At 42.9% G+C, this 21469-nt stretch overlaps 1 protein-coding gene across 1 annotated transcript in view; it reads left to right on the forward strand.

Moving 5' to 3' along the window:
• LOC122810647 (transcription activator BRG1-like) overlaps nucleotides 1–18169 on the forward strand; it is a 278989-nt gene extending 260820 nt beyond the window's left edge. The window contains exon 11 of the mRNA XM_044082220.1: nucleotides 18103–18169. Coding sequence (XP_043938155.1) covers nucleotides 18103–18169 — 67 coding nt within the window. The remainder of the gene's footprint in view (nucleotides 1–18102) is intronic.
• Nucleotides 18170–21469: the final 3300 nt, after the last annotated feature.

Genomic DNA, 21469 nt, shown 5'->3' on the forward strand with positions numbered 1-21469 from the left:
CACAGTGTCCATCGGTAATGGACATTTTATAACTGCACCTAGAGCACTTCTTGAAGCCCGAGGGCTTGTGCTCCTTAGTATCTTTGGACATAGTTAACCAACAATAATAAAGCACCAAGACAATCAAACACTGAATAAAAGGACCAACGGTCAAACAGTCACAAGGCGGGAAAAACCTACAACAAACAAACACCACAAGATCTCGAAGTTAAACGATCCTTATACACACACACAAGGGAGAAAGGACTAATACCTCTAATTTAAACTGTTTATAGTCCCGATAAACTTTAATGACACAAGGAAGCAAGGGGACAGACTAGGTCCTCCAACTGAAAACGGGCCTAGCCCGCTGGAAACAGCTAGTGGGATACCACAGAAACGATCCAAAACACAATTTTTCACAAGACAAGAACACACAGTAGCTATTGAAATAGCTTTTTGTTTGCAACAAATTTCTTTGATAAGGAAGAAAAAGGGTACCACGTCCGAGCTACACGAGCGGCAAACAAGATCTGGGGATAGAGAGCAGTGCAGCATGGGATACCATCTTAGCCCAGCCAATAGAAAGACTTCGAGCTAAAAAAGTTGGCCGAGTCGGAGCTGACATTTGGCTCCGTACCCACGGGTAAGAATGTAGGCGGGATTGGACTGCATAACATCTGTGCTAAGAATCTTGTCTTATTCCATGTCTTGCCTTTCACTTGATAGCTCAGTTTGTTGATTTACTGTCTACATAACTGTGCTGCATTTCGGTTCCTTCGTAATAACCCACTATAGAGCTGTTTCTCCCCTGCAGTGTGTGTCATCAGAAGGCAGGGCTGGATGAAATGGACTCGGGAAGTAATTGGACAGTTGCTCTGTATACAGTAAACAAAATCAATTTATTAAACTTAAATATTTGTTCACTGAGGTAACTCAAGTACAAACTACACATCTTAGATAAAAGAAAGCCCACTTTACAAGATGGAGGGCATAATTATACCAAAAAGAAGTGGTAAAAAAAAAAAAACCCTGCACTTTAAGGTAGGTCGACTGCACCCAAGGGCCTGTTTTCAGCAACAATCTTAGAAAAATGTAAAAGCAGTAAAATATGCACAAATAGTACAGTAAAAGCAATGAAGTGTAGCAGAATGGTTATAAGATAGTTGCTGGCTTTTTAGCATAAAACAGCCAACCTCCTTTAGTGGACTGGCTGGAGCAGACACTTGCACTAGACTGCATATGAGTGATTAAAGAAGGTGATTTAAGGTACAATGTACAGTACTGAATAGTGTGTTGGGATCTGATGTTAAGTGGTATTTTGTTCCTTAGAATGCTTTTATGAAACTTTCTAATGAACTACTTTGGGTTAGAAGAGTGAAGCGGTTGAAATTGATCAAAGGTGTTTGGTAAGTGGTATGTTTAAAGAATGTCATGAGGAAGTGGTTGAGTTTCATTTTATCATGAACGAAAAAGATAATCTGGTTAGTGTGAAGCTGCAAATTTTGCCTTGGTGTAGGTGAGAGCAAATAATGATCAAAGCTGTGAGCCAGTTGTAAATCCGTGGACGTGAGTTTGAGTCTGTTGCAGTTGATTGAGGATTCTGCATTCAAAAGTGTGAGGAGGAGTCATAGTCTAGTGCTGGTTTTAGAATGTTTTGTAGTGATTATGCTTATCTTAAGTGTTAATGGGAGGGAAATTCTTGTAGCTGGGAGGTGCTTTAATTGTGTGCACAGATTTGAGGAGAAGCTAATTTAGTGATCAAAATGGTAAGCTAGGCATTTAAAATGCAAGGAACATTCATGAGGCTTGAGATGGGTGTTTAGCTGTTCTGAACTGTGTGGTTTCAGTTTTCTTGACATTTAATGCTAGCCATAATAACTTGATCCAAGAGTGAATTGCCTTCATGTTCAAAGTGTGCGGAGTTCATGAGAAATATCCCACAGGATGACTTGCAGTCTCTGTCTTCATCCAGGATGTTGGAGAAAAGCTTGTTGTGGCAGACAGTTCTTGAGAATCCTGTGCTGTGTGACATCAGCCATTTTGATGGTTCCACTGGCTAGGATGTATTTGATGAAATTACAGTGGTGCCTAAGGAAGTCTGTGGATCAAATGCTTTCAATTGCTGGAGTGCATCATTCCAGTCTAGTGCTGTATCAGAAAGGGATTAGAATGGTGGGCATGGGATCTGCTGAGAACACATGATCTGATGTTGTCCATATTTTTATCCTTTACCTGTAGGTTACGATTCCGACCGTTGGAACCAGCTTGCTGTTACATAGCTTGCACCAGCCAAAAACTCTCGAGGCAAGACTCTACCCACAAAGCCCCTCTCTATATTACTCCAGATCTACCCGCCTTTCTGTTGAGTTTGTCCTCTTACCAGTTGGTAATTTTTTCTAATACTATTGTTGGTAGTACTTTTCCCTTCTCCCTTATGTATCCTAGCCTTTCTTCTTTGTGTGTTATATAGCCTATCAACATGGCTGAGAAACCAAAAGGCACTGCCGGCTTTAAGCAGTGCCAGGGTTGCAGTCGGAAGATGCCCAGTTCAGATGGGGGATTCTTCTGTTTAGACCCGGCTCATCTTTCCATAGACTTTCCTGTCTGTCAGGCTTTCAGTTCATGTGCTGTGGCTGAACGTAAAAATTAATACTAAAAGGAATGATTAAGTCCAACTTTGAGAAGACCTTATCCAAGACACTCTTCCCCCTCTAAATCTGATTCTGGATCCAAAAAAGGTCACCCAGTACTGTCATCTCATTCTGTTCCGGTGACTAAAAAGCGCATAATCCTTCCACTCCTACTGTTTCCATAGTCGAAGGCCAAGATTCGTGAACTTTCAGAACCATAGTCTGCACCATCCAGTATGACGCCACCAATCTGTACCATCTTTTGTACCAGCGTCTTTGGCATCCTGGTTGGTACCGGCATCTCCATCCTCACTTCCACAAACCCTGGAACCTCTATCGGTGCCGAAGACCCAATATGCTTTACACACCCAGGTCAAGGTGTTCTCCCTTTATCAACCCCTTTGTAGGACAACTCCTTAGTCCATTCCTTGAAAGACTAAGAATCTCCCTCAGGTCTGTCTGTCAGATCCACCAGGAGTCTTACCAGAGTTGACGTAAGGCTGGTGGATTAGCTGCTAGTGTCTAGGGGTCTTGTCTGTCTCTTCCCAGAGCCCTCTCCCTTCTGAAGTTGGGGCATTTTCTCCTAGGGCTCCAGATCTTCCACCAAATCTTTCTTCTCTGAGGGCTTAGAGCCCCTGACACAGAACTTCCTGGTTCCAGCTGTCCTGATGCAAACACCCTTTCCCCTTTGGCTCCAGGATCTACCTTGATCCCCTCTGTCCATCGGAACCAGCTGACTCCCTTGGCTGTAACTCTGCTGTTGGTTCTGAGGGTTTTAGATTAAATCCAGATTTTTATTAGGAGTTGTCCTTGACTCTTGGAACCTAGACACTCGTGGGCTCTTCCTTGGATCCTACCTTGGAGGAGAGCCTCTCAGAGTGGGGTGTGACCGCTGTTCTGAGGTTGTCCTTTTTTCTGGGTACCCATCCTTCTTCACGGGGGCCTACCTTTCAAGGTATGGAGAGGGCAGCTGGCCCCTTCTGTTTGGGAGTTTGATCCCAGGACCCCTCATCCAGAGCTTCCACCAACCTCCACTCCCGGGCAGCGAGCACCAAAGCTGCAAGTTACCGCTGTGCAGGGTTCCTCTTCTGAGTCGTCCTCAGAGGTCCCCACTGAGGAGCCACCCCTGAAGATGTGTAAGAGGTAGTACCTAGATTCCACTAAGTAATCGGTCACCGAAGATGCTGACTTCGATGAAGGGGAGGGTTCCCCCCTGGTCACCCCCTGAAGATGTCTCCTTCAGAGATTTTCCGTATCCTCAAGCAGAGGGGTAATTGGCAGCTCAAAGATCCTACCTCCAAGGAATCCTTACAGTTGCAAGCTTTCGGTGCTCACCCATCTACTTCTTGGGTGACCCCCCTCCTGCTGCTGATCTCATTAAAGTGATTGCTTAGCAGGCATGGAAGGCTCCTGGTTCCACAAAGCCAATTCCCCATAGATCTGATAAAATACTTTCAGCCCCAGAAGACCACCAGTACTGGGCTAAAGGGTTGGCAGATGCTATAGTGGTGGCAGCTGCCACCAAAAAGGAACTCACTGATAGTTCCACTATTCATCCTCCTGAAAGTCTAGGATGATGGACAGATTTGTATAGCGGGTTTATGTATCATCGACCTGCGCTTTAAGGTCTTAGAAATTTTTTGGCACGCTTCACTAGGCCTCAAAGGGATTTGATCAAGTAGTTGTCAGACACCCTAGCAGGAGCAGTGTCTGACAAAGGACAGGGTAAAGTTGCCTCCCAGCTAGCCATTATGAAGTCTTTCCAACTTGTCCTTGAGGCTTGTTGCTCATGCAGCCAAAGGGACGACCAGGGCAGCGGGTCCAGGTGTTGCCATTAGATGTCACGCCTGAATGTGCTTCTGTGAGTTTACAGAGCCCTTTTTCTTCCTTCAATGCTCAGAGTGGGGGGTGCTCCAGTGTAAGACTCCAACCCTGTGGCAGAGGTGGCCCACAGAATCAGGGTTCAAGCGATTCTATCGGAATGCCTGAAAGGAGACCCGATTACTTGGCTCTGGAAGACATCGGGGGAAGATTCTCACTGTACTCGAGCCTGGTGACAATTTCAGATGCTTGGGTGCAAAGGATCATTGCCAAAGGTTACCAAACTCCCTTCACTTTCTTTCCAAAATCAAAACGAAAACACCCTGATCCACCCAGTCAGTGGGACCAGGCAGCCATAGAAATTCAAAAGCTACTAGAAAAGTCATCCAAGAAGTCCCACCAGACCAGATAGGATCCGGATTTTATTCAGGATTCTTTTTGGTGCCAAAAAAGACAGAGCTTGACCAATGTTAGATCTCACCGTTCTGGACAAGTTTCTTCAAGTGAAATTCTGGATGGTAACATTTCAGTGTATATTTCCCTTTCTAGAGGAAAACCATTGGATGTGCTCTGTAGGCCTTCAGAGTATGTACTAGCACATAAAAATGGACAGATGCTCTAGAAGGCTCCTCTGCTTTCGGCTTGGAGCCAGTCATTTCCAGTTCAGAGTGGTGCCCTTTGGCCTCACCACAACTCCCAGGGTGTTCACCAAATGTCTGGCAGCAGTAACAGCTCACTTGAGACCGCACAGATGCCAGGTGTTTACTTATCTAGATGACCAGCTCATAACCGCTCCCACCAGGCATCTACTGCTTGAAACAGCAGAGTTTATCCTTCATATTTTCGACAGTCTGGGCATTACTGCAAATCAATCAAAATCTCCCTTGTGGCCCACTCAAGACCTAGAGTTCATAGGTGCTGGCCTGAACAATTTCTTGCGTAGCTTCCCTTCCTCTTCACAGGCTACAGAAAATTGATCCCAAGCACAGGCTATTCTTTCAAACAACAAGGCTCCCGCACTTCTAGTCCTTCAAGCTTTGGGTTCAGTGGCATTGACCATCACCTTAATTCCATCCGCAAGATTTCACATGTAACTACTACAGTGACTTCTAGCATCACAATAGACCTTTAACTAATCCAGTGATGCACCTTATTTGATTAATCAGTCTTTACAAGAAAAACCTGACCTGGTGGATGGAATCCAGGGAAATTCTTTTAGGCTGTTCCTTTGTCCCACCTCAACCCAAGGCCATGGTGACCACAGATGTCTCCCAGATAGGGTGGGGTGGGGGGCATCGTCTGGGAAGAATGGTCCAAGTCAGTTGCGCCCCCATAGAGTTTAGCCTGCATGTCAATGTTCTAGAACTTGAGGGCAGTGCTGTTAGCATTACAAGCCTTCCAATCTGTCCTTCCTCTAGGAATGATTGCAGTTCAGACAACATGTCAGCAGTTTGCTACATCAATAAACCGGGAGGAGCCAAATCTTACCCCTGTGTCAAGAAGCTTCGAGTGTGGCAATGGGTGATATCCTCCAACTGTGTTGGCCTAATTTCCCGTTTGGAGTCCCCAAGAGATCCTGTCCTCCACGGTTAGTCCCCAGGTCTTCTGCCTTTTCCCTCATTCCCTTGGCTTCCCCTCTTAGTCATCGAGTTGAAGTAAGGTGATCCTCATTGCACCCTTCTGGCCTCGACAAGTCTGGTTCCCCTTTCTGTGGCCTCATTTGGTTCACTGTCCATGTGTCCTGTACCCAGTTCCGGATCTTCTGTCTCAACCAGGACTGGTGAACCCCAATCTTCAGAACCTCAAGCTTACAGCTTGGCTCCACCAATTCCATTAGTTGCCAGGCAGAAGAATTTATCTTCTCCAGTCCAAAAGATTCTGTTGGCTTCCCGCAGACCTTCCACCAGGAAACTGTACTTCAGCAAGTGAAAAAGATTTTGTTTGGGCATACGACAGTGATCTTAACCCCTTTTCTGCACCAGTTGAGAGAGGTTTGGAGTTTCTAGCTATGCTTTTTGATCAAGGAGCTTTGGCTCCCACTATTAGGGCTCAGCTAGCTGCTATTTCCACAGTGGCTTTGAAGGGCATTCTCTGATCTCACAGTCCAGTCTGGTGGACCCCAGCCATAAACAAGCTCTACAACAAAAGGAGGAAGCTACTACAAGATAGAGCAAAATCCTTGAAAGGTAAGACACCTTTGATCATTATAAGTAAAAAACTAAGAGCTCTCATAAAATCATCCAAGGCAAATTTTGAGAGAAAAATCGCCAAGGACTCTAAAGACAATCATAAGGCCTTCTTTAGCTATGTTAGAAACCTAGGAGGAAACTCCCAGATATGCTCAGAGTTAGTTCAAAATGATGTGAAAATTACTGAACCTACACACATTGCTAACATACTGGCTGACAGGTTCAGTGCAAACTTCTCCCCCCCCCCAAAAAGGAGATATCTATTCCAGAGGATTGTAGCCCCCAAACATCTCCAACGCCCAGGTGAGAACTGCCCTCACTAAAAACACAGCATCCATGGGACGGATGGTGTTCATGAACTCAACAAGGAATTAAACCCACAGTTAGGACAGCTGTTTAATCTTAGCCTCACCTCAGGATCTCCACAGACCCTGGAAATTACCGCCCCATTAGCTTGACAAGCCTTATCTGCAAAGCCATGGAGAGGATCATAATGGAACTCATAAATAAAGACATAGGGAACTTGCAGACTTTGGATCCAACCCAGTTTGGCTTTGTCAAAGGCAGATCCTGCCTCTTAAAACTTGGTTGATTTTTTCGAGACAGTCACCAAGGCCATTGATGAGGGAAAGGCAGTCCATACAGCCTACCTCGACCTGGCAAAGGCCCCCACTCAGGTATCATCGAAAAACTCATCAGCTTGAATGTAAACCCATACATCACAAGATGGGTTGCAAACTGGCTAACCCACAGGGTCAGAGTTGCTGGAGCCATGTCAGACTCAAAGCCTGTCACAAGTGGTGTCCCACAGGGCTCAGTCCTGGGTCCACTCTTGTTCGGCATCTACTTTTCTGAAGTACAAGCAAACACAGGAGGGTTATGGCTGACAAAGTTTGCAGATGACTTCTGACACAGATATCCTCCAGAAGGGCCTCACAGAAACGGATAACTGGTGCCAGAGCCATGGCCTGAAGTTAAAACAAGGTTACTAGCTACCATATAGGTGACAATCCACTGAGCACAGAAAAGTCATCAGGGATCTGGGGACCCAAGTTGACAGTAGTCTTCGTTTGACACTCATGTTGCTAAAGTAGTTAGGAAAACCTTCTATATCGCCCACCTGATCATGAAGGGATTCACATCTAGATCAAGGGAGGTCATCGTCCCCTGTACTCATCACTCATTAGACCTATGATTGAGTACAATGCCCGTTCGAATGTATCTGACCAGACACCTGATGCAGCTTGAAAGGCCCCAAAAGTTCCTCACCAAAAGGATAAAGGGTCTCAAAAATATGTCTTATGCTGCCCGACTGAAAGAACTCCAGCTTTATTCAGTCTCATACCGCTTGCTCAGAGGTGACCTGTGCCTGACATATAAGGCCATGTCAAACCCAGATTTGATGAATATGCTTCACCTCAAAAATCTAGATCCCTCAGAACCACAAGGAGACTTAAACCTTGACACGGTTATAAATAGAACGTGCTGGAGGGACAGATTCATCACCCAGAGACTCCCTATGCTGTGGAACAAAATATGTGAGGCAGAGCACTGGCCTTGTTCAAGAGGAATCTTGACCAATGGATGGGAGATCGCAGATATACCCCAGGGATTACTTCAGTGTCACTGCTTGACAGAGGCACAGAAAAATGATAGGCATAGTTTTTATTCGGTGGCGAAAGCCACATAACTATGGGCTAGGCTTATAAATGCCCTTGGGCAGATAGCCTAGTATGAACCTATGAACCTATAGGTTATGTAAAGTGTTTTTGAAACCATGCACAATGAACAAAAGGCCAACTGATTCTAAAAATACTTAAAGCAAAAATATCTTTCAGTCTCCTCTAGTGCCTCGGCCTTGAGCCTTTAACAGAGTATATTTATGTCCATACCCAACATCCTTGTATACATCATTGCCAACTAATTAAACAATTAATCTAATAAATTAGTAAATCAATTAAAACATTCCTGCATTTAAAACATTTTATATTAAACATTTCCAGTTGCATTCTTTATTCATTCCTTTAGGAAAGTGTGAATTTCAAAATCAAGATATTCTTTCCTTCTTGACTGTCTTTTTACCCCCAAGATAGTAAACAACCATGACAACATCCCCACACAGCTCAACAATTTCTTCACAGAAACTGTCCAAAACCTAGCCAACAACCCATCCCCAGCAAAAACACCCTCTCCACCCAAAACAAATCTGTTACCCCATCTTCACCTTCAACCTAGTGCCAACCAAAATCATACAAAAATGACTCCAAAAACTTCAGTCAGCCTCTACAGCCGCCGATGAAGTACCTTCCGAATATTTGCAACTAGCTGCAGAAGCAATGGCCTACCCTGTCTCCATATTAATAAACATATCTATCTGAGTGCAAAGTACCCCATCTTTGGAAAATCTCATAACACCACTGCACAAAAGGGGTACCTCTGTAAAACTCCTTAACTATCGGCCCATAGCTATACTATTTCCCCCCCCCATCAAAGCTCCTATAGAGAGTTGTCCACATGCAACTGAAGTATCGTCCAGAAAACAAATTACTATCCACTCAGCAACATGGTTTCAGACCCTTCCATAGCACCACCACCGCACTTGCATCATTCACTAATACCGTCAGTAACCATAGAAACAACGGACTGCTAGTATCTGCTACTCTTAGACTTACCTAAAGCCTTTGAACTTGGTCAACAATGAAAAACTGCTTCATACACTAACCACCCTACACCTCAGCATCTCTACTACTTCTTGGTTTAAGAGCTGTCTAGATGGTAAGCAACAAGCTGTAAAATGGCAAAATCGGCACTCTTTCAATGCCCGTCTCTCTAGGGGGTACCCCAAGGCTCTGTCCTGTGTCCTCTACTCTTCACCCTGTTTACTAATCAGCTACCATCCACCATACCCAAAGCCTCAATAGTCCAATATGCAGATGATACCACCATAATCTGTGCAGCCAACTCCCTTGACCACCTCCTCTCCCTAACACAAGAATGCTTTTCCCTGGCAGAAACATGGATTACCAACCAAAACCTCATTCTAAACCTGGCCAAAACTACATTACTCCTCTTCAGCCCTCACAGATCTCCACCCCCTCATCTAACTTTACAATCTCCTCTCACAACAGCACTACCATCACACCCAGCAGTTACGCCAAACTGCTAGCCTCTAAATTGACAATAACCTTAAATTTGACATTTATGGTCTGGGAAATGTGAGTCCACAGAAAAATGGGTCTACTCTATCACAACAAACAGTTTCTCACCAGTCACTCTAAGGTTACCACAGCCAGGACACACCTCCTATCCACCCTACTTTATGCTTCCCCCGTGCTTACCAATCTCCGAAAAACTGAGCTCAACAAACTAGATAGCTTTTGCAATAAAATAGCCAGATTCGCCACAGGATCACCTTCTACAACCCACCACTGTGAAAGCCTCAAAAAATCAACTGGCTAAAACTCCCCCTGACCCTTCAAGTCAACCAACTACTTCAAACTTACACCATTACCAGATCCCTGAGATCAAATACCCAGCACCTCCTTAAGGTAACACACTTTAAAAATGAGGCAGGTAGATCTGTTTATAGCCACTATGTCTCTAAAATCTGGAACTTCCTTCCAGCCCACAACTCCACAACCCAATTCAAAAAAACTACCCAAAACACACTTCCTGAATAATAAATTATGTACCTGTACCACCCCTGGATAGTAACTTGTATTTGTCCGTTTGCAGCAACTAGAGTAACAGCTTATCTACTGCTTTTTTAATGTCTGCATGGGTTAATAGTAACTCTGAACACTGTAAAGTAAACCAATGGGACATATGTCTCGTGTAAAAGCTGTGTAGGTTATCTATTCTACCTTTCTGCTGTACTTGCTTATACACCCGTAATAAGGTTTATATAAATAAATGTAGCCTGTGAATGTTGGCAAATGCACCTTTTGTTAAACTCACTATCATGTATGTACTATGCTTCTATAAGAAGTATAAAGAACGTTTCCTCTGTATATTATCTAATGTACCTTTTGGTTAACGTGCTTTCTCTTGCTAACGATTTTACTGCTCTGGAGCTTTTCTCCCAGGGCTTCCACTGAAAATGGACATATATCCAGTTGGACTCACCCGGTTAACAAATGTAAAATAAATTAAAATTAAAAAATTGTCATTATTTTATCTTTATACAATTGTTCCAATACTGTTGCCTGTAACCCTATGTCATCATTATTATGTGCTTGCTGAAAGTATGTAGCTACTGCTGACTTTATTTTTTTCTAATATCTCAGATGTTCCTTTAACCTAGTTGAGAAACTTATTTTACTTTTCCACAGGGGCATTTCAAAGCATATATAATCCCCTCGCTACTACAACTAAAAACAACCTTTTGCTTAAAATCTTACCATTAATTTGGGAGGGACTTGTCGCTCCATACTGACATCCTATACCTTTTCCACAAGGAAAGGTGCCTTGTACTACCACCACTTCTAGTCTTGTTAACATTGGGGAACTAAACTTTCCATGGACTAAGAAATCTTTAATATTTCTCCCTCTCATATAGGAGAATCTTAATTTTTTATTTAAAAGATTCAGCTACTCATCTCTTTCCAAGGTGCCCCAATAATACATTTTCAGATCTCTAAATTGTTCTGCAAACAACGTATATTTAGTAAGAAAATATATCAAATTATCCATATTTCCCCCCAGTTCTTAATTTCTTTATCCTTGTATCTTAATCTCCTTCCTGTTTATCTTAACTGCTTCATTGATAGATTCTCTATAAACATTTTGACTGTCTTCCTTAACTCTTGTTCACACTCATTGTTGTCACTGCACAGTCTTTCAAGGCTTAAAATCTCTCCATGTGGAATTTATTAGATTGTTTAATTAGTTGGCAATGATGTATAGTAAGGATGTTGGGTAGGGACATAAATGCACTCCTGTTAAAGGCTTAAGGCTGAGGCGCTAGAGAAGACTGTGAAAGATAGTTTTATTAAAGTATTTTTGGAATCTGGCCTTTTGTTCGTTGTGAATCTATTTTTTGAAGGGAGCCTTGCGTTTGAAACCTTCATTTAAAGACCCTGTAGCTCCTTGGGATCTCACCTTGGTTTTTCAGACTTTTAGTCCCCCGACCCCCCCCCCCCCCCCAAAAAACCGGCTGCTAAATGTCACTTAAAGCTTCTGTCTTGGAAAACTATTTTTGATCGCCATTACATCTGCCAGCAGACTCCGAGATGCAATACAGGCATTGTCTTAAAAACACTCTTATTTGGTTTTTCATAAAGATAAGGTTTCACTGAGAACTTGCCCAGCCTTTCTCCCCAAGGTGGTCTCAAACTAATATTAATCAAACCATTGACTTACTCGTTTTCTTCCCTAATTTTTCTAACAAAGGTGAATATTGCTTTATATTTGCTGGATGTTCACAGGCAGTTATGTTTCTACCTCAGCAGAACTAGAGTCTAGAAAATTAGACCAGTTATTTGTATCCTTCTCCAATCTATCTCTGGGGAAGTCTGTTTCAAAATTTACCTTGTTAAATGGCTAAGAGACTATTACTTTCATACACAACAAAAATAATCTCAAGTTACCAGCACCAATGAGAGACCATGCTCTACTAGATCAATAACCACATCTGCTGTTTTCCATTCCAAAGCTTCCATGAATGACACATACTCTGCAGCAACCTGAGCTACTCCACATACCTTTATTGCTCATTACAAATTGGATATGGACTCTGGGGAAAGGGTATCCTTGGCGCCATGGTTTTCAGGAATATCCTTCCATAAGGCCACCTGGGCCCTAAAGTAGGTGGGGACTCTGTCCTGTAAGTAAAGGGTAAATGAAGGTTGACAACATCAGGTAAAGAAGTTATGTACTCACCATAACTTTCTATCTGTGTTGTCGATCTTCTTCATTTATGCTTTACATCCTGTCCTCCTTCCCCATCCTATGGACTTACTGGAGGATTGGACTCTTGTCCTGGTAACCTCATCAACCCTTGATCTTGGAAATGGCCTGTTTACAAATTTCTCTTGCTGTGTATCAGCAAACTCTATCTGAGGTAACTAGAGAGGGGCATTTTAGGTGGAGTGTAAGCTCAAGAGTTTTTGGCTGGCAGGAGCTATGTAATGGTCTGTTCCGAGGGTCAGAACTGTAACCCATAGGTAAAGAATAAATGAAGATTGACAGCACAGATGGAACGTTATGGTGAGTACATAACTTTTTTCTGTATATACACACACCATAACTAGTATCTGATTAGTTGCCTTAGATTTGGCTTGCAGTGTCCATACTGTGGACCTCAAATCCAGGGTATATGGTGTCCCAGGGGAAAGATAATTACTCATAACATCAACGAAAATTATTGCAGTCCTCAGAGCCCTCAACCATCCAGACAGTCTGGGTTCCTGAGACAGAATGTCATCAGAGACAACACGACATTGATCATACATAACCCATCGCCTTTGCAAGCCAGAGGGACAGGTATTAGTGTCCCAAATGGTCCTGAAAACTGCATAATTACACCTGAGGGAACTCCAGAGCAGACTAGTTAAACAGAACCTTTGCTGATCACTTGAGTATGTGCTGCACAATGACACCTTTCTGGGTCTCAGTGGTACATGAGCGGTACTGGCGTTAGACTTATTGGCTTTTCTGAACAGCAACTCTGCTTTGCAGCAGTATTACAGGTGAACCTGAGCAGCAGGTGACTTCCCCCCTGGACTTCCCCCTGAATTATACAGGCCTATTTTCTATGCACTTTCTTTTCTATCCTTAATGTCCAAAGTTGACCTCTGGTGAAGGAAGAGAGACAGAAATGTTAAATTGCTTCTTTTCTGTCCTAGGCAGCATTTGTTCCCCTACCTTCTCCAGCTGGCATGGGAGAAATTTATGCTAGTGGCAAAGCATGTGAACCTCCTTCCTGAGACAGAGGTGGGATGCCTTTTGCATCCTTTTGCACGTAGCAGCTTGAATACATCTCTTGCCATGTGCACATTTTCACTTTTAAAGACATGTTAATTGAGACTTTAGAAGACCAAGTACCAAGAAATCATTTCTAGAATAATTAGTAATATGGAAAAGATTTTTCCTCTGTTTCTGAAGGAGGAACCAGCACCCAACCCAGGTGGATGTGCCTGTGGTTATCCAACACCTATCTAAAGTTCACTTCAGACATGTCTTGTGTTTGTCATCTTTCTGTCATCTTTGCCTGCCTTTCTTAGGACTCTACTGTGATTCAGATCTCAAGTCAAACATTACCTGAAGGGCATCCCCTTTCTGCACCCCAGCAGAAGTCTAGCTCCTGCCTTTGAATTGAACTGGAAAGCTGACCTTTATTTTAAGTAGCTGCTTCAACACACTTGATACCCCTAGCTCTGGAAGCTATACTACTTATTGCAATTACTTCAGCTAGAAAAAACTTAGTTTCAAGCTTTAATGTGCGAAGAGCCATATCTGACTGTCTGTAAGGGTTTGGTAACCTTGCACACCAACCCCCTATTTTCATATGAAAGTGTTAGTGAAATGGCCCTGAACCAAACTGTCCTCCCCCAGCCCCAATTCTTAGAACAAGTGAGAAAAATTCACCCCTTGGACGGGGGAAAGGTCACCAGAAAAACAGAGCTGCACTTTTGTCTGTGGAAAAGACTACAAAAGTATTTCCAGTTACAAAACAAGCAATTTAAAAGTAGATAGCACATTAATATTTATAGCCAAAGAAATGTCAGGAGGATACCAACTGACCTTTATTTTGTCAAACTAATGTATGTGCTTTTGTTGTATAGTAGTCTGAAGGACTTCATTTATTAGAGCTCTAAAATACTGAAGGTCATTTGGTATTCTTTGGGCATTTTTTATTGGTTAAAACACAGAAGCAAATGTTGCCTTGTTTTGGAGCACATTATATTTACTTTTGTTACAAAAGTCATGGCAGGACTTTGCAGCATAAGGCCTAGACTCCATTCTACAAAGGGTATAGCATGCATTACTGCTTTTCTTAAAGGAGTTTGTGTTCTCTTAGAGGTAGCTGTATGGTCCTCAGTCCACATTTTCCTCAGAACATTATAGGTTTGACATAATTTTTTTCCCAGGTCTGGGGCTGGGTTTGTCCTTGTATTGAAGAGCATGTTGCATTTTTCCACCCAGAAGTAAGCAAAGCTATTCTGCTTACTTGGACCAGTTCTGACCATCTTTTCTTTAACATTTAATACATTGCAGTTTACATAATGATAGGTACAAATAGATTAATAGAAGACAATTTCAAATGAGCTTTTTCATTTCATTACATGTTCACTCCAGCATTACATAAATTGCTCAGTTCCAGGCTTCCCTTAAACCTCTCTGTTCTACATGCATTATTCCTGCAAATGTATTTCTGTATAATTTGCTCCTTTTCCTTTTTCTAAAAATCCCAACTCTAGTTTTATCCTCTCTGCAGTATGGTAAGCAGTAACATCAGATGTAGTCAGGCTTGGTCTAGGCAATTCATATCCTGTGCCCAGCTTGTAAGAATCATTTCCTAAGTTGGAGATATTTGCTCCCTCAACATTTCTGACACTGAATTTTTAACATCAGCCACTCCATTACACTCCCAGAAAACATATTTTCTCAGTTGCATCTCTCTTCCCATCTGTTCTGGTAGTCTTTCCTTGTGTTCATGTGATCATTGTTGCAGTCAAGACCCGTTACAGCTGCATAGGGAATGTGCTGAAATAGATGTTTGAGTATGGCCTTTGTTGCCTTTCTGGTTCTCCCTTTAGTCCCCCTACTTTGTGTTCTGCTTAAGGTCTAAGGTGTGTTCCCACTTCCTTCTTCCTCCTAGTATGTACTCCCTTGTGTCACCCCCCCCCCCCTGCTGATGGTCCATCAGGAGGTTTGGAGTCTCAATGTCTCACATCTCTTGGCATCTTCCTGCTGTAAATTGTTAGGCATAATGTTTTTCTGAAGAGGTTTGCAAATGAGCTGAAGATAATCTAGTGGATGCCACTGGTTAATTATGTAGGTTTAAGATGTCAGTCCAACTGTGAGGGAAGGATACTCAAAGTTGAGCCAGACTTACTGCTGTCAGTGGTAGAGATCTAATTATGTCAGCAACGGTGACTGCATCTACTGTTATGATTAACTGCCTGCACAAATGTACTTTCCAGATAATATCACAGCAGAGCCACATTAGTTCAAGGGAATTCCTGAGAGTGCTGAGGTTTGTGGATGTTTTTCATACTCAGTGTTGCAGTACTTTGGCATCTGCAAGGTAGGAAGACCCAAAATCAAATACCAGAGGCTTTCCCCATCCCCCAGACAGCAGAATCCCTTGCTGGCTGAAGTCCGTGATATAAGGGGTTGTTGGCCGGAATTAACTTCAGGTCTTTCAGGCTGTGTAAGTTTTCTGCATGAGACCAAGCAAGTCAGTCTGTTAGCTTTAAATAACGAGATTCAACTAAATAATTTGTTTGGATTTTTTTTAAATGTCTAACAGTATTTAGCGGATTGATGTTTAAAAGTTAGTAACTGTCTTTTCAGGGAATCTGATCCCTCAGAGACTTCTGTTCTTGTTTAAGGTCTGAACGCAACATGCCTAACTGCCCATTTTGTGCTATGTTCAGTAGTAGATCCATAAAGTTAGTCAGCGTTGAGACTCTAGTAGAATTTGTCCTTTGTACACTGTAGTTTGTCTGCCTATTCCCAGGCTCTCACTCCAAAGAAACGGAAGGAAAAATACTTGTCAGTCACCTGCACATCCTCCTTTCACTGTATTCCACTCACTACTCTGGCTTGAAATCATTGACAAAGGTGATGTGTCTTTGCATCAAAGTCTTCATGAGCTGACACTAGACTGACCTCTCTCTGGTCTGAATATACTCTATAGGCTATGGCTTGTGATGACAGGGTTCTAGTGACCTGAGGATGAAGGTGGCATTCCTTTCCTTATTCAGGAGGAGATCCTTTGGAACCAGACTGGTCACAGCCACCCACCCACAATGACCTAAGGCTGTCATCTGCCCCTCCTAACCCAAGAAATGTAAATTAGAGAGGCAGGTAGGTTTGCACCCCCTCCCCCCAGATGACAGTGTCCATATCCCCTGCTACGTCTGTCCAGGTCTCACCATAGAACCTAGTCAGGCTTGTAAAGGATTTCTTGGATTTCATGAAGTCTAGGCAGCCCAGCCTGGAAAGAGAGCCTGAACCAGGAGTCTCCCTGGGAAGAGGAGGGCAAATTTATTTTCACAACAGTTTTTAGATACTGGCTCGACACTCCTTGTCCTCAGCTTTGCCAACTGAGGATGTACTTTGTGCTGCCCTTCATAGAATGAAGGAAGGAATATTTTAATAAGGAGACTAGGGAATTCTAGGCACAGAATACTTACAGAAGACTCCTGAACTTGCTTAAAGCTAGACCTTCTGGCTGTACCTCCACTTTATGAAGTCTGGAGTTATGCATTTTCTGACGTCCGTATAGCCTAATTCCCTTTCCCTTCCCCCAGGCCATGTGATCTTGATTCCCACAAGCATCTCTGTAAGAATCTGGTTGCAGATCCAGCTGTGGTGTCTGGAGTTCTGCAAGGATGATCTGAGCCTGCTTCCAAAAACCTTTTGCCAAATGATAGGGTGAATAGACTGTTAGATCAATTTGGCAAAAAGGCCTGTTCCTCAACCAGCCTGGTCATGAGAGCTATGAACTGCCAGTTCTATATGCCCAAATACGTTGAGCCTGTACAGGAACAAATTAAAGGAAAGGCAGAGGGTATACTGTATATGACCATCCAGAAAAGTTATCTAGGAGTGGTACAGTGTAGGCCTCCATACATCCAGGCATTCGCTCAGATGTGGCTGTGATACTTTGGTACATCGTACAGGGTGGCTGCTATGCAGTCTTCCCTCAAGGAGACATGCCTGGTGAGATCACAACCCATATCAGGTCATGTTAAAGTGTTGAAGCAGAACTCTGTAATGCCCTACAAGAGTAAGAGTTTCTCTTTGGACTTCCAGCTGAGAAGGTGTTTGAGAGACTGGACTAGAAGGGGAAACGAAGTCTGTAAAAGAATATCAACTTTCCTCTACTCCCAGATACAATATGAACTACCCTCGCAAGTCCTGACCTCCCACACTGCAACAGGAAAAATCTAAAATGCCAAAAAGGAAGAGGATTAGATAAAAGAAAGTGACAGTTGTCCTGCACTCTAGACTTGGAGTAAAACCCTTGTCCTAGAAGGGCATTTAAGGGGTAATTTCTTCACCCATGGCTTGGTGATGACCGCAGCAAAGGAATTATGTTCAGGGTATGGAATGCTATAGGAATGTATTTTCAGGGAAAGAGTAAAGCACAGTAAGTTGAAAATATAAAATTGTAGCAGTTGTTGCTAGCAGCTTAGCATGGCAAAATGTTGTATGGAAATACAGTATTGTAGTTTGTTTTTAAGTGAGTTGCATTATATTTCTGGTTTGTAAATTTTTTCCGTAATGCTGATTTTTGTTTAATGCAGTTATGAAGTTGCTCCACGGTCTGACAGTGAGGAAAGTGGCACAGATGAGGAAGATGAGGTATGTTAGTTTTTTTTTCTCTTCAAGACTATTGCAATGAAGTGCAAATCTTTGAACATTGAAACTCCTAAAGTCTGAATCCTCAGCCTTTTTTTAATAATGCTGAAGAAATGTTCACCTCTTTGTGCTGCAACACTTTGTTTTACTTTGTTACATTTTGGAATCCATTTTTGGTAGCAGCAAGACTACCTTTTCTAAATGTTCCATTGTGTTTCATATGTGGATGAACTGACAGTTCATGAAAATATTGACCTACCTGTGCACTGACACATTTGCCAGTCCAGGAGTTTTTTTAGCTAGAAATTAAGCACATGGATGGAAATGGGTATGCTTCACTGGAACCATTATTATGTATATACCTGCTTGTTAAACTGCTGCAGAAAAACTGCAGTGGGGCAGAGAGAACATTGTGATGGCTACCTTGATGACCATCCAATTGAGAGAATTCTGTGGTTAAGGGATGGGAGAAATATTTAAAAGAAAAAAGCTGCTTAAAGCAGGTAGAACCCTTTGGGTTACCCAGGTTGTTTGAATGCTGTGGAGAAAGTTCTTTAAATGTTTTAATTTTATGTATTCTTTCATGTAGTTTGTGTACTATTTATTTTAAAAATCCAATACATTTTGTTAGTCATTTTCTGTATGGCCTTTATACCCAATCTGCAACTATTGTTTGACTGTTAAATTGGCGAGAGATTCTGCAATGATGTCTTGCGGGTATGAATTTTTTGTGTGTTCTTCCTTTGCTTTTGGATTTTTCATCACCCATTTCCCCTGGGTAACATTCATTCACCTTCATTTGGTACTTAAAGAACAGTCATGCTGGCTTTTTAATAGTTTTCATGATTTTGAGAGAACTAAAACAGCCTGCACTATTCAAAATGTGCAACGTGTGAGAGATTCATTCTTTTGGCAAGAGTAAATCCTCCCCTTTACTGGAATGTGAACTCTGTAATTCAGTAACTGTTACTGTTTTCGAGCCTGTTAGTTCTATTGTTTTCTGAAATTCTTTTCCAGGAAGACTCCTAGTAGCTGTGGTTTCAGAAGGATCTCTGAATTGGGGACCTTCTCCTACTGAAGACAGGCTGAGGGATGTGGAGTTTTGTGCATTTATCCGCTAGGACAAGGTGGTTCTTGAGTTAAGTACCTCCTTTGTATCTAATGTGGTCTTGTACCTCTCTTTTAAATCAGTCTATTAATTGCCTTGTTTTCTCAACATTTCATAGATGAAAGAAAAGTGATACCGCTATAGGTTGACAGCTGAGTTAATTATTGATAGACTTCAGATGGTGTGATTAGTATCTTTTTCTCTCCTTCATACCAATAAAGCAAGGTAGACCAGTGTCCAAATGATTTTCTTAAACTGTTAACTAATTAGCATTACTATTTGTTGTGACCAGAACTGTAGGAAGGTCTTCTGCCGCCATGTGCAGATGTTCGTGGGTCATTGCATCAATAATGACTCATTGGAGTCTTGCCTGTAGAAGCCCAAGTCCAACTCAAATACCAGAGATCTTCCCTCCCTGTATGACCCAGTGGGCATCTTAACCTTCCAATGTCAGGACGAAGATTATTATAAAGGGTTGTTGTCTGATGCAGTTTTCAGTGCTTGCCATCCGAGGTCCAGTGATCAGCTCCTCTCTGGCCTACTGAGTACAGTGGGTTTGCTTGAAGACCACAGGTTCAGAAAGTGTCTTCTACTTTGTTTTTCTTTTGAGATTGCAAGATGTTAGAGAAGGTTAATAACCATTTAGAGTGCAGGAAGCAGATTCCTCCTAGAGACTTGCTCCGTCTTTGATTTGGTCTGCAGCGCAATGTGCTCAGTTGTCCCCAGTGCTTTTTCTTTGTACACTTGCAACATCGTGCACAGGGCAAAACCCTTGAGTGATAATTGCAGCAGAAGTCCTGTTTATGACCTAGGTACACCTTTTGTGTTTGTCAGTCCTCCCTCCAATTTCAAAAGAAAAGTATCTGAAGGACAGGAATATCAGAAGTAGACAGCATTGTCAGAGTCTGATAGCCCCCCCCCCCAGGATTGGGTTTTTCCACAGAAATAAGGTACTTTTGTTGCCCCTCTACACCACTTCTGCTACAGAGACATATACAGCTCCTCAGGAGGTTACCACACCATCTAGAGCACCAACATCTGGTGTTTCACAGGAACCAGATTCTGATGCTGTAGTTGTAGTTAGAGAGGGGGAAGACCATATCCCACCTTTTTCATTCATGAAAAGGTTGCTGGAACCAGATACAGGTTATGGTGGCCTGCCCACTTCCTGTGGCCTTGTGTCCTGACACCACCCCCAAGTATTGGCTGAAGTCCCCTAAGCCAGACTGGCTGCTGTTTTGCCTCTGGCTCAGCTGCATGAGCCTTCGCACTGTTTTTCCCAGGTCTTCTCTCAGTACTTCACTAGAGGAGGCAAAGGTTATGCAGGCAATGATTTTCCTGCAGTCCAGTCTACCTAGATAGGTCAGAAGTTATCCCAGCATTACTTGGTCCTTTCCTTCCAAACAGACTATAATTGGAAGATTCAAAACTGAGAAAGAACAAAGGGATTATGGGAGTGAACATCTGATGTACGTTTGCTCATTGGTGAAGGAGACTGCTAATTAGAGTTTGAGCCTGGTGAGCTCCGCTGCATAAGCGGTGAGCTGCGTAGTTGGGAGTTTGCACAGGCACATCTGAAGGGCAGCAGTAACTGAGCTGCCAAGGGTGTCAGAGGGGCAGGAGGTGGGGCACACCTTTCCAAGGATGCTGGTGCCACATATTGTTGCCGGTCTCCTAACCAGCTCTGGACATCAGATTGAGCCCAGGGGAAGCCAGAGTAGGTAGGGAAAAGAGAAGAGCTGATGGACCAGTGTCAGGGAGCAAAATAAAGGGAAAGAAAGGCAAGTTCCCTTAAAGTGGCAAACTTATTGCATAGATGACCTGAAGGGGCCAGTCCCAGGGCCCCAGCAGGGGAGCAACTGACTCAGTAGCACCTTCCCTTAGGAAATCGCATCCCAACCATTCCCTCCCTTCCTCCTCTATTAAATCCCATTGGGAACAAATACAAGATTTGTGGGTTCTAAGCCTTAAGATTAGATTTTAATCCATCATTTTGTAAAAGCACTAATGTCATGGCATCCCTAGGTACCAAAAAATGGTAAGCTCTAGTATGTATTCAGATGCAAAACCTGTCGGTCAAAGTGCATAGACTGTGCCACAAATGGAGACAGAAGTAGGATTTTACTCACAACTTTCATTTCCAGAAAAGAAGGCTGTTGCAGACTAATTCTAGATTTGTCAAAACTAAAAATGTCCTTTTGTTC

The sequence above is a fragment of the Protopterus annectens genome, chromosome 9.part0, assembly GCF_019279795.1.
Source record: "Protopterus annectens isolate FY-2018-M chromosome 9.part0, PAN1.0, whole genome shotgun sequence".
Lineage (NCBI taxonomy): Eukaryota > Metazoa > Chordata > Ceratodontiformes > Protopteridae > Protopterus > Protopterus annectens.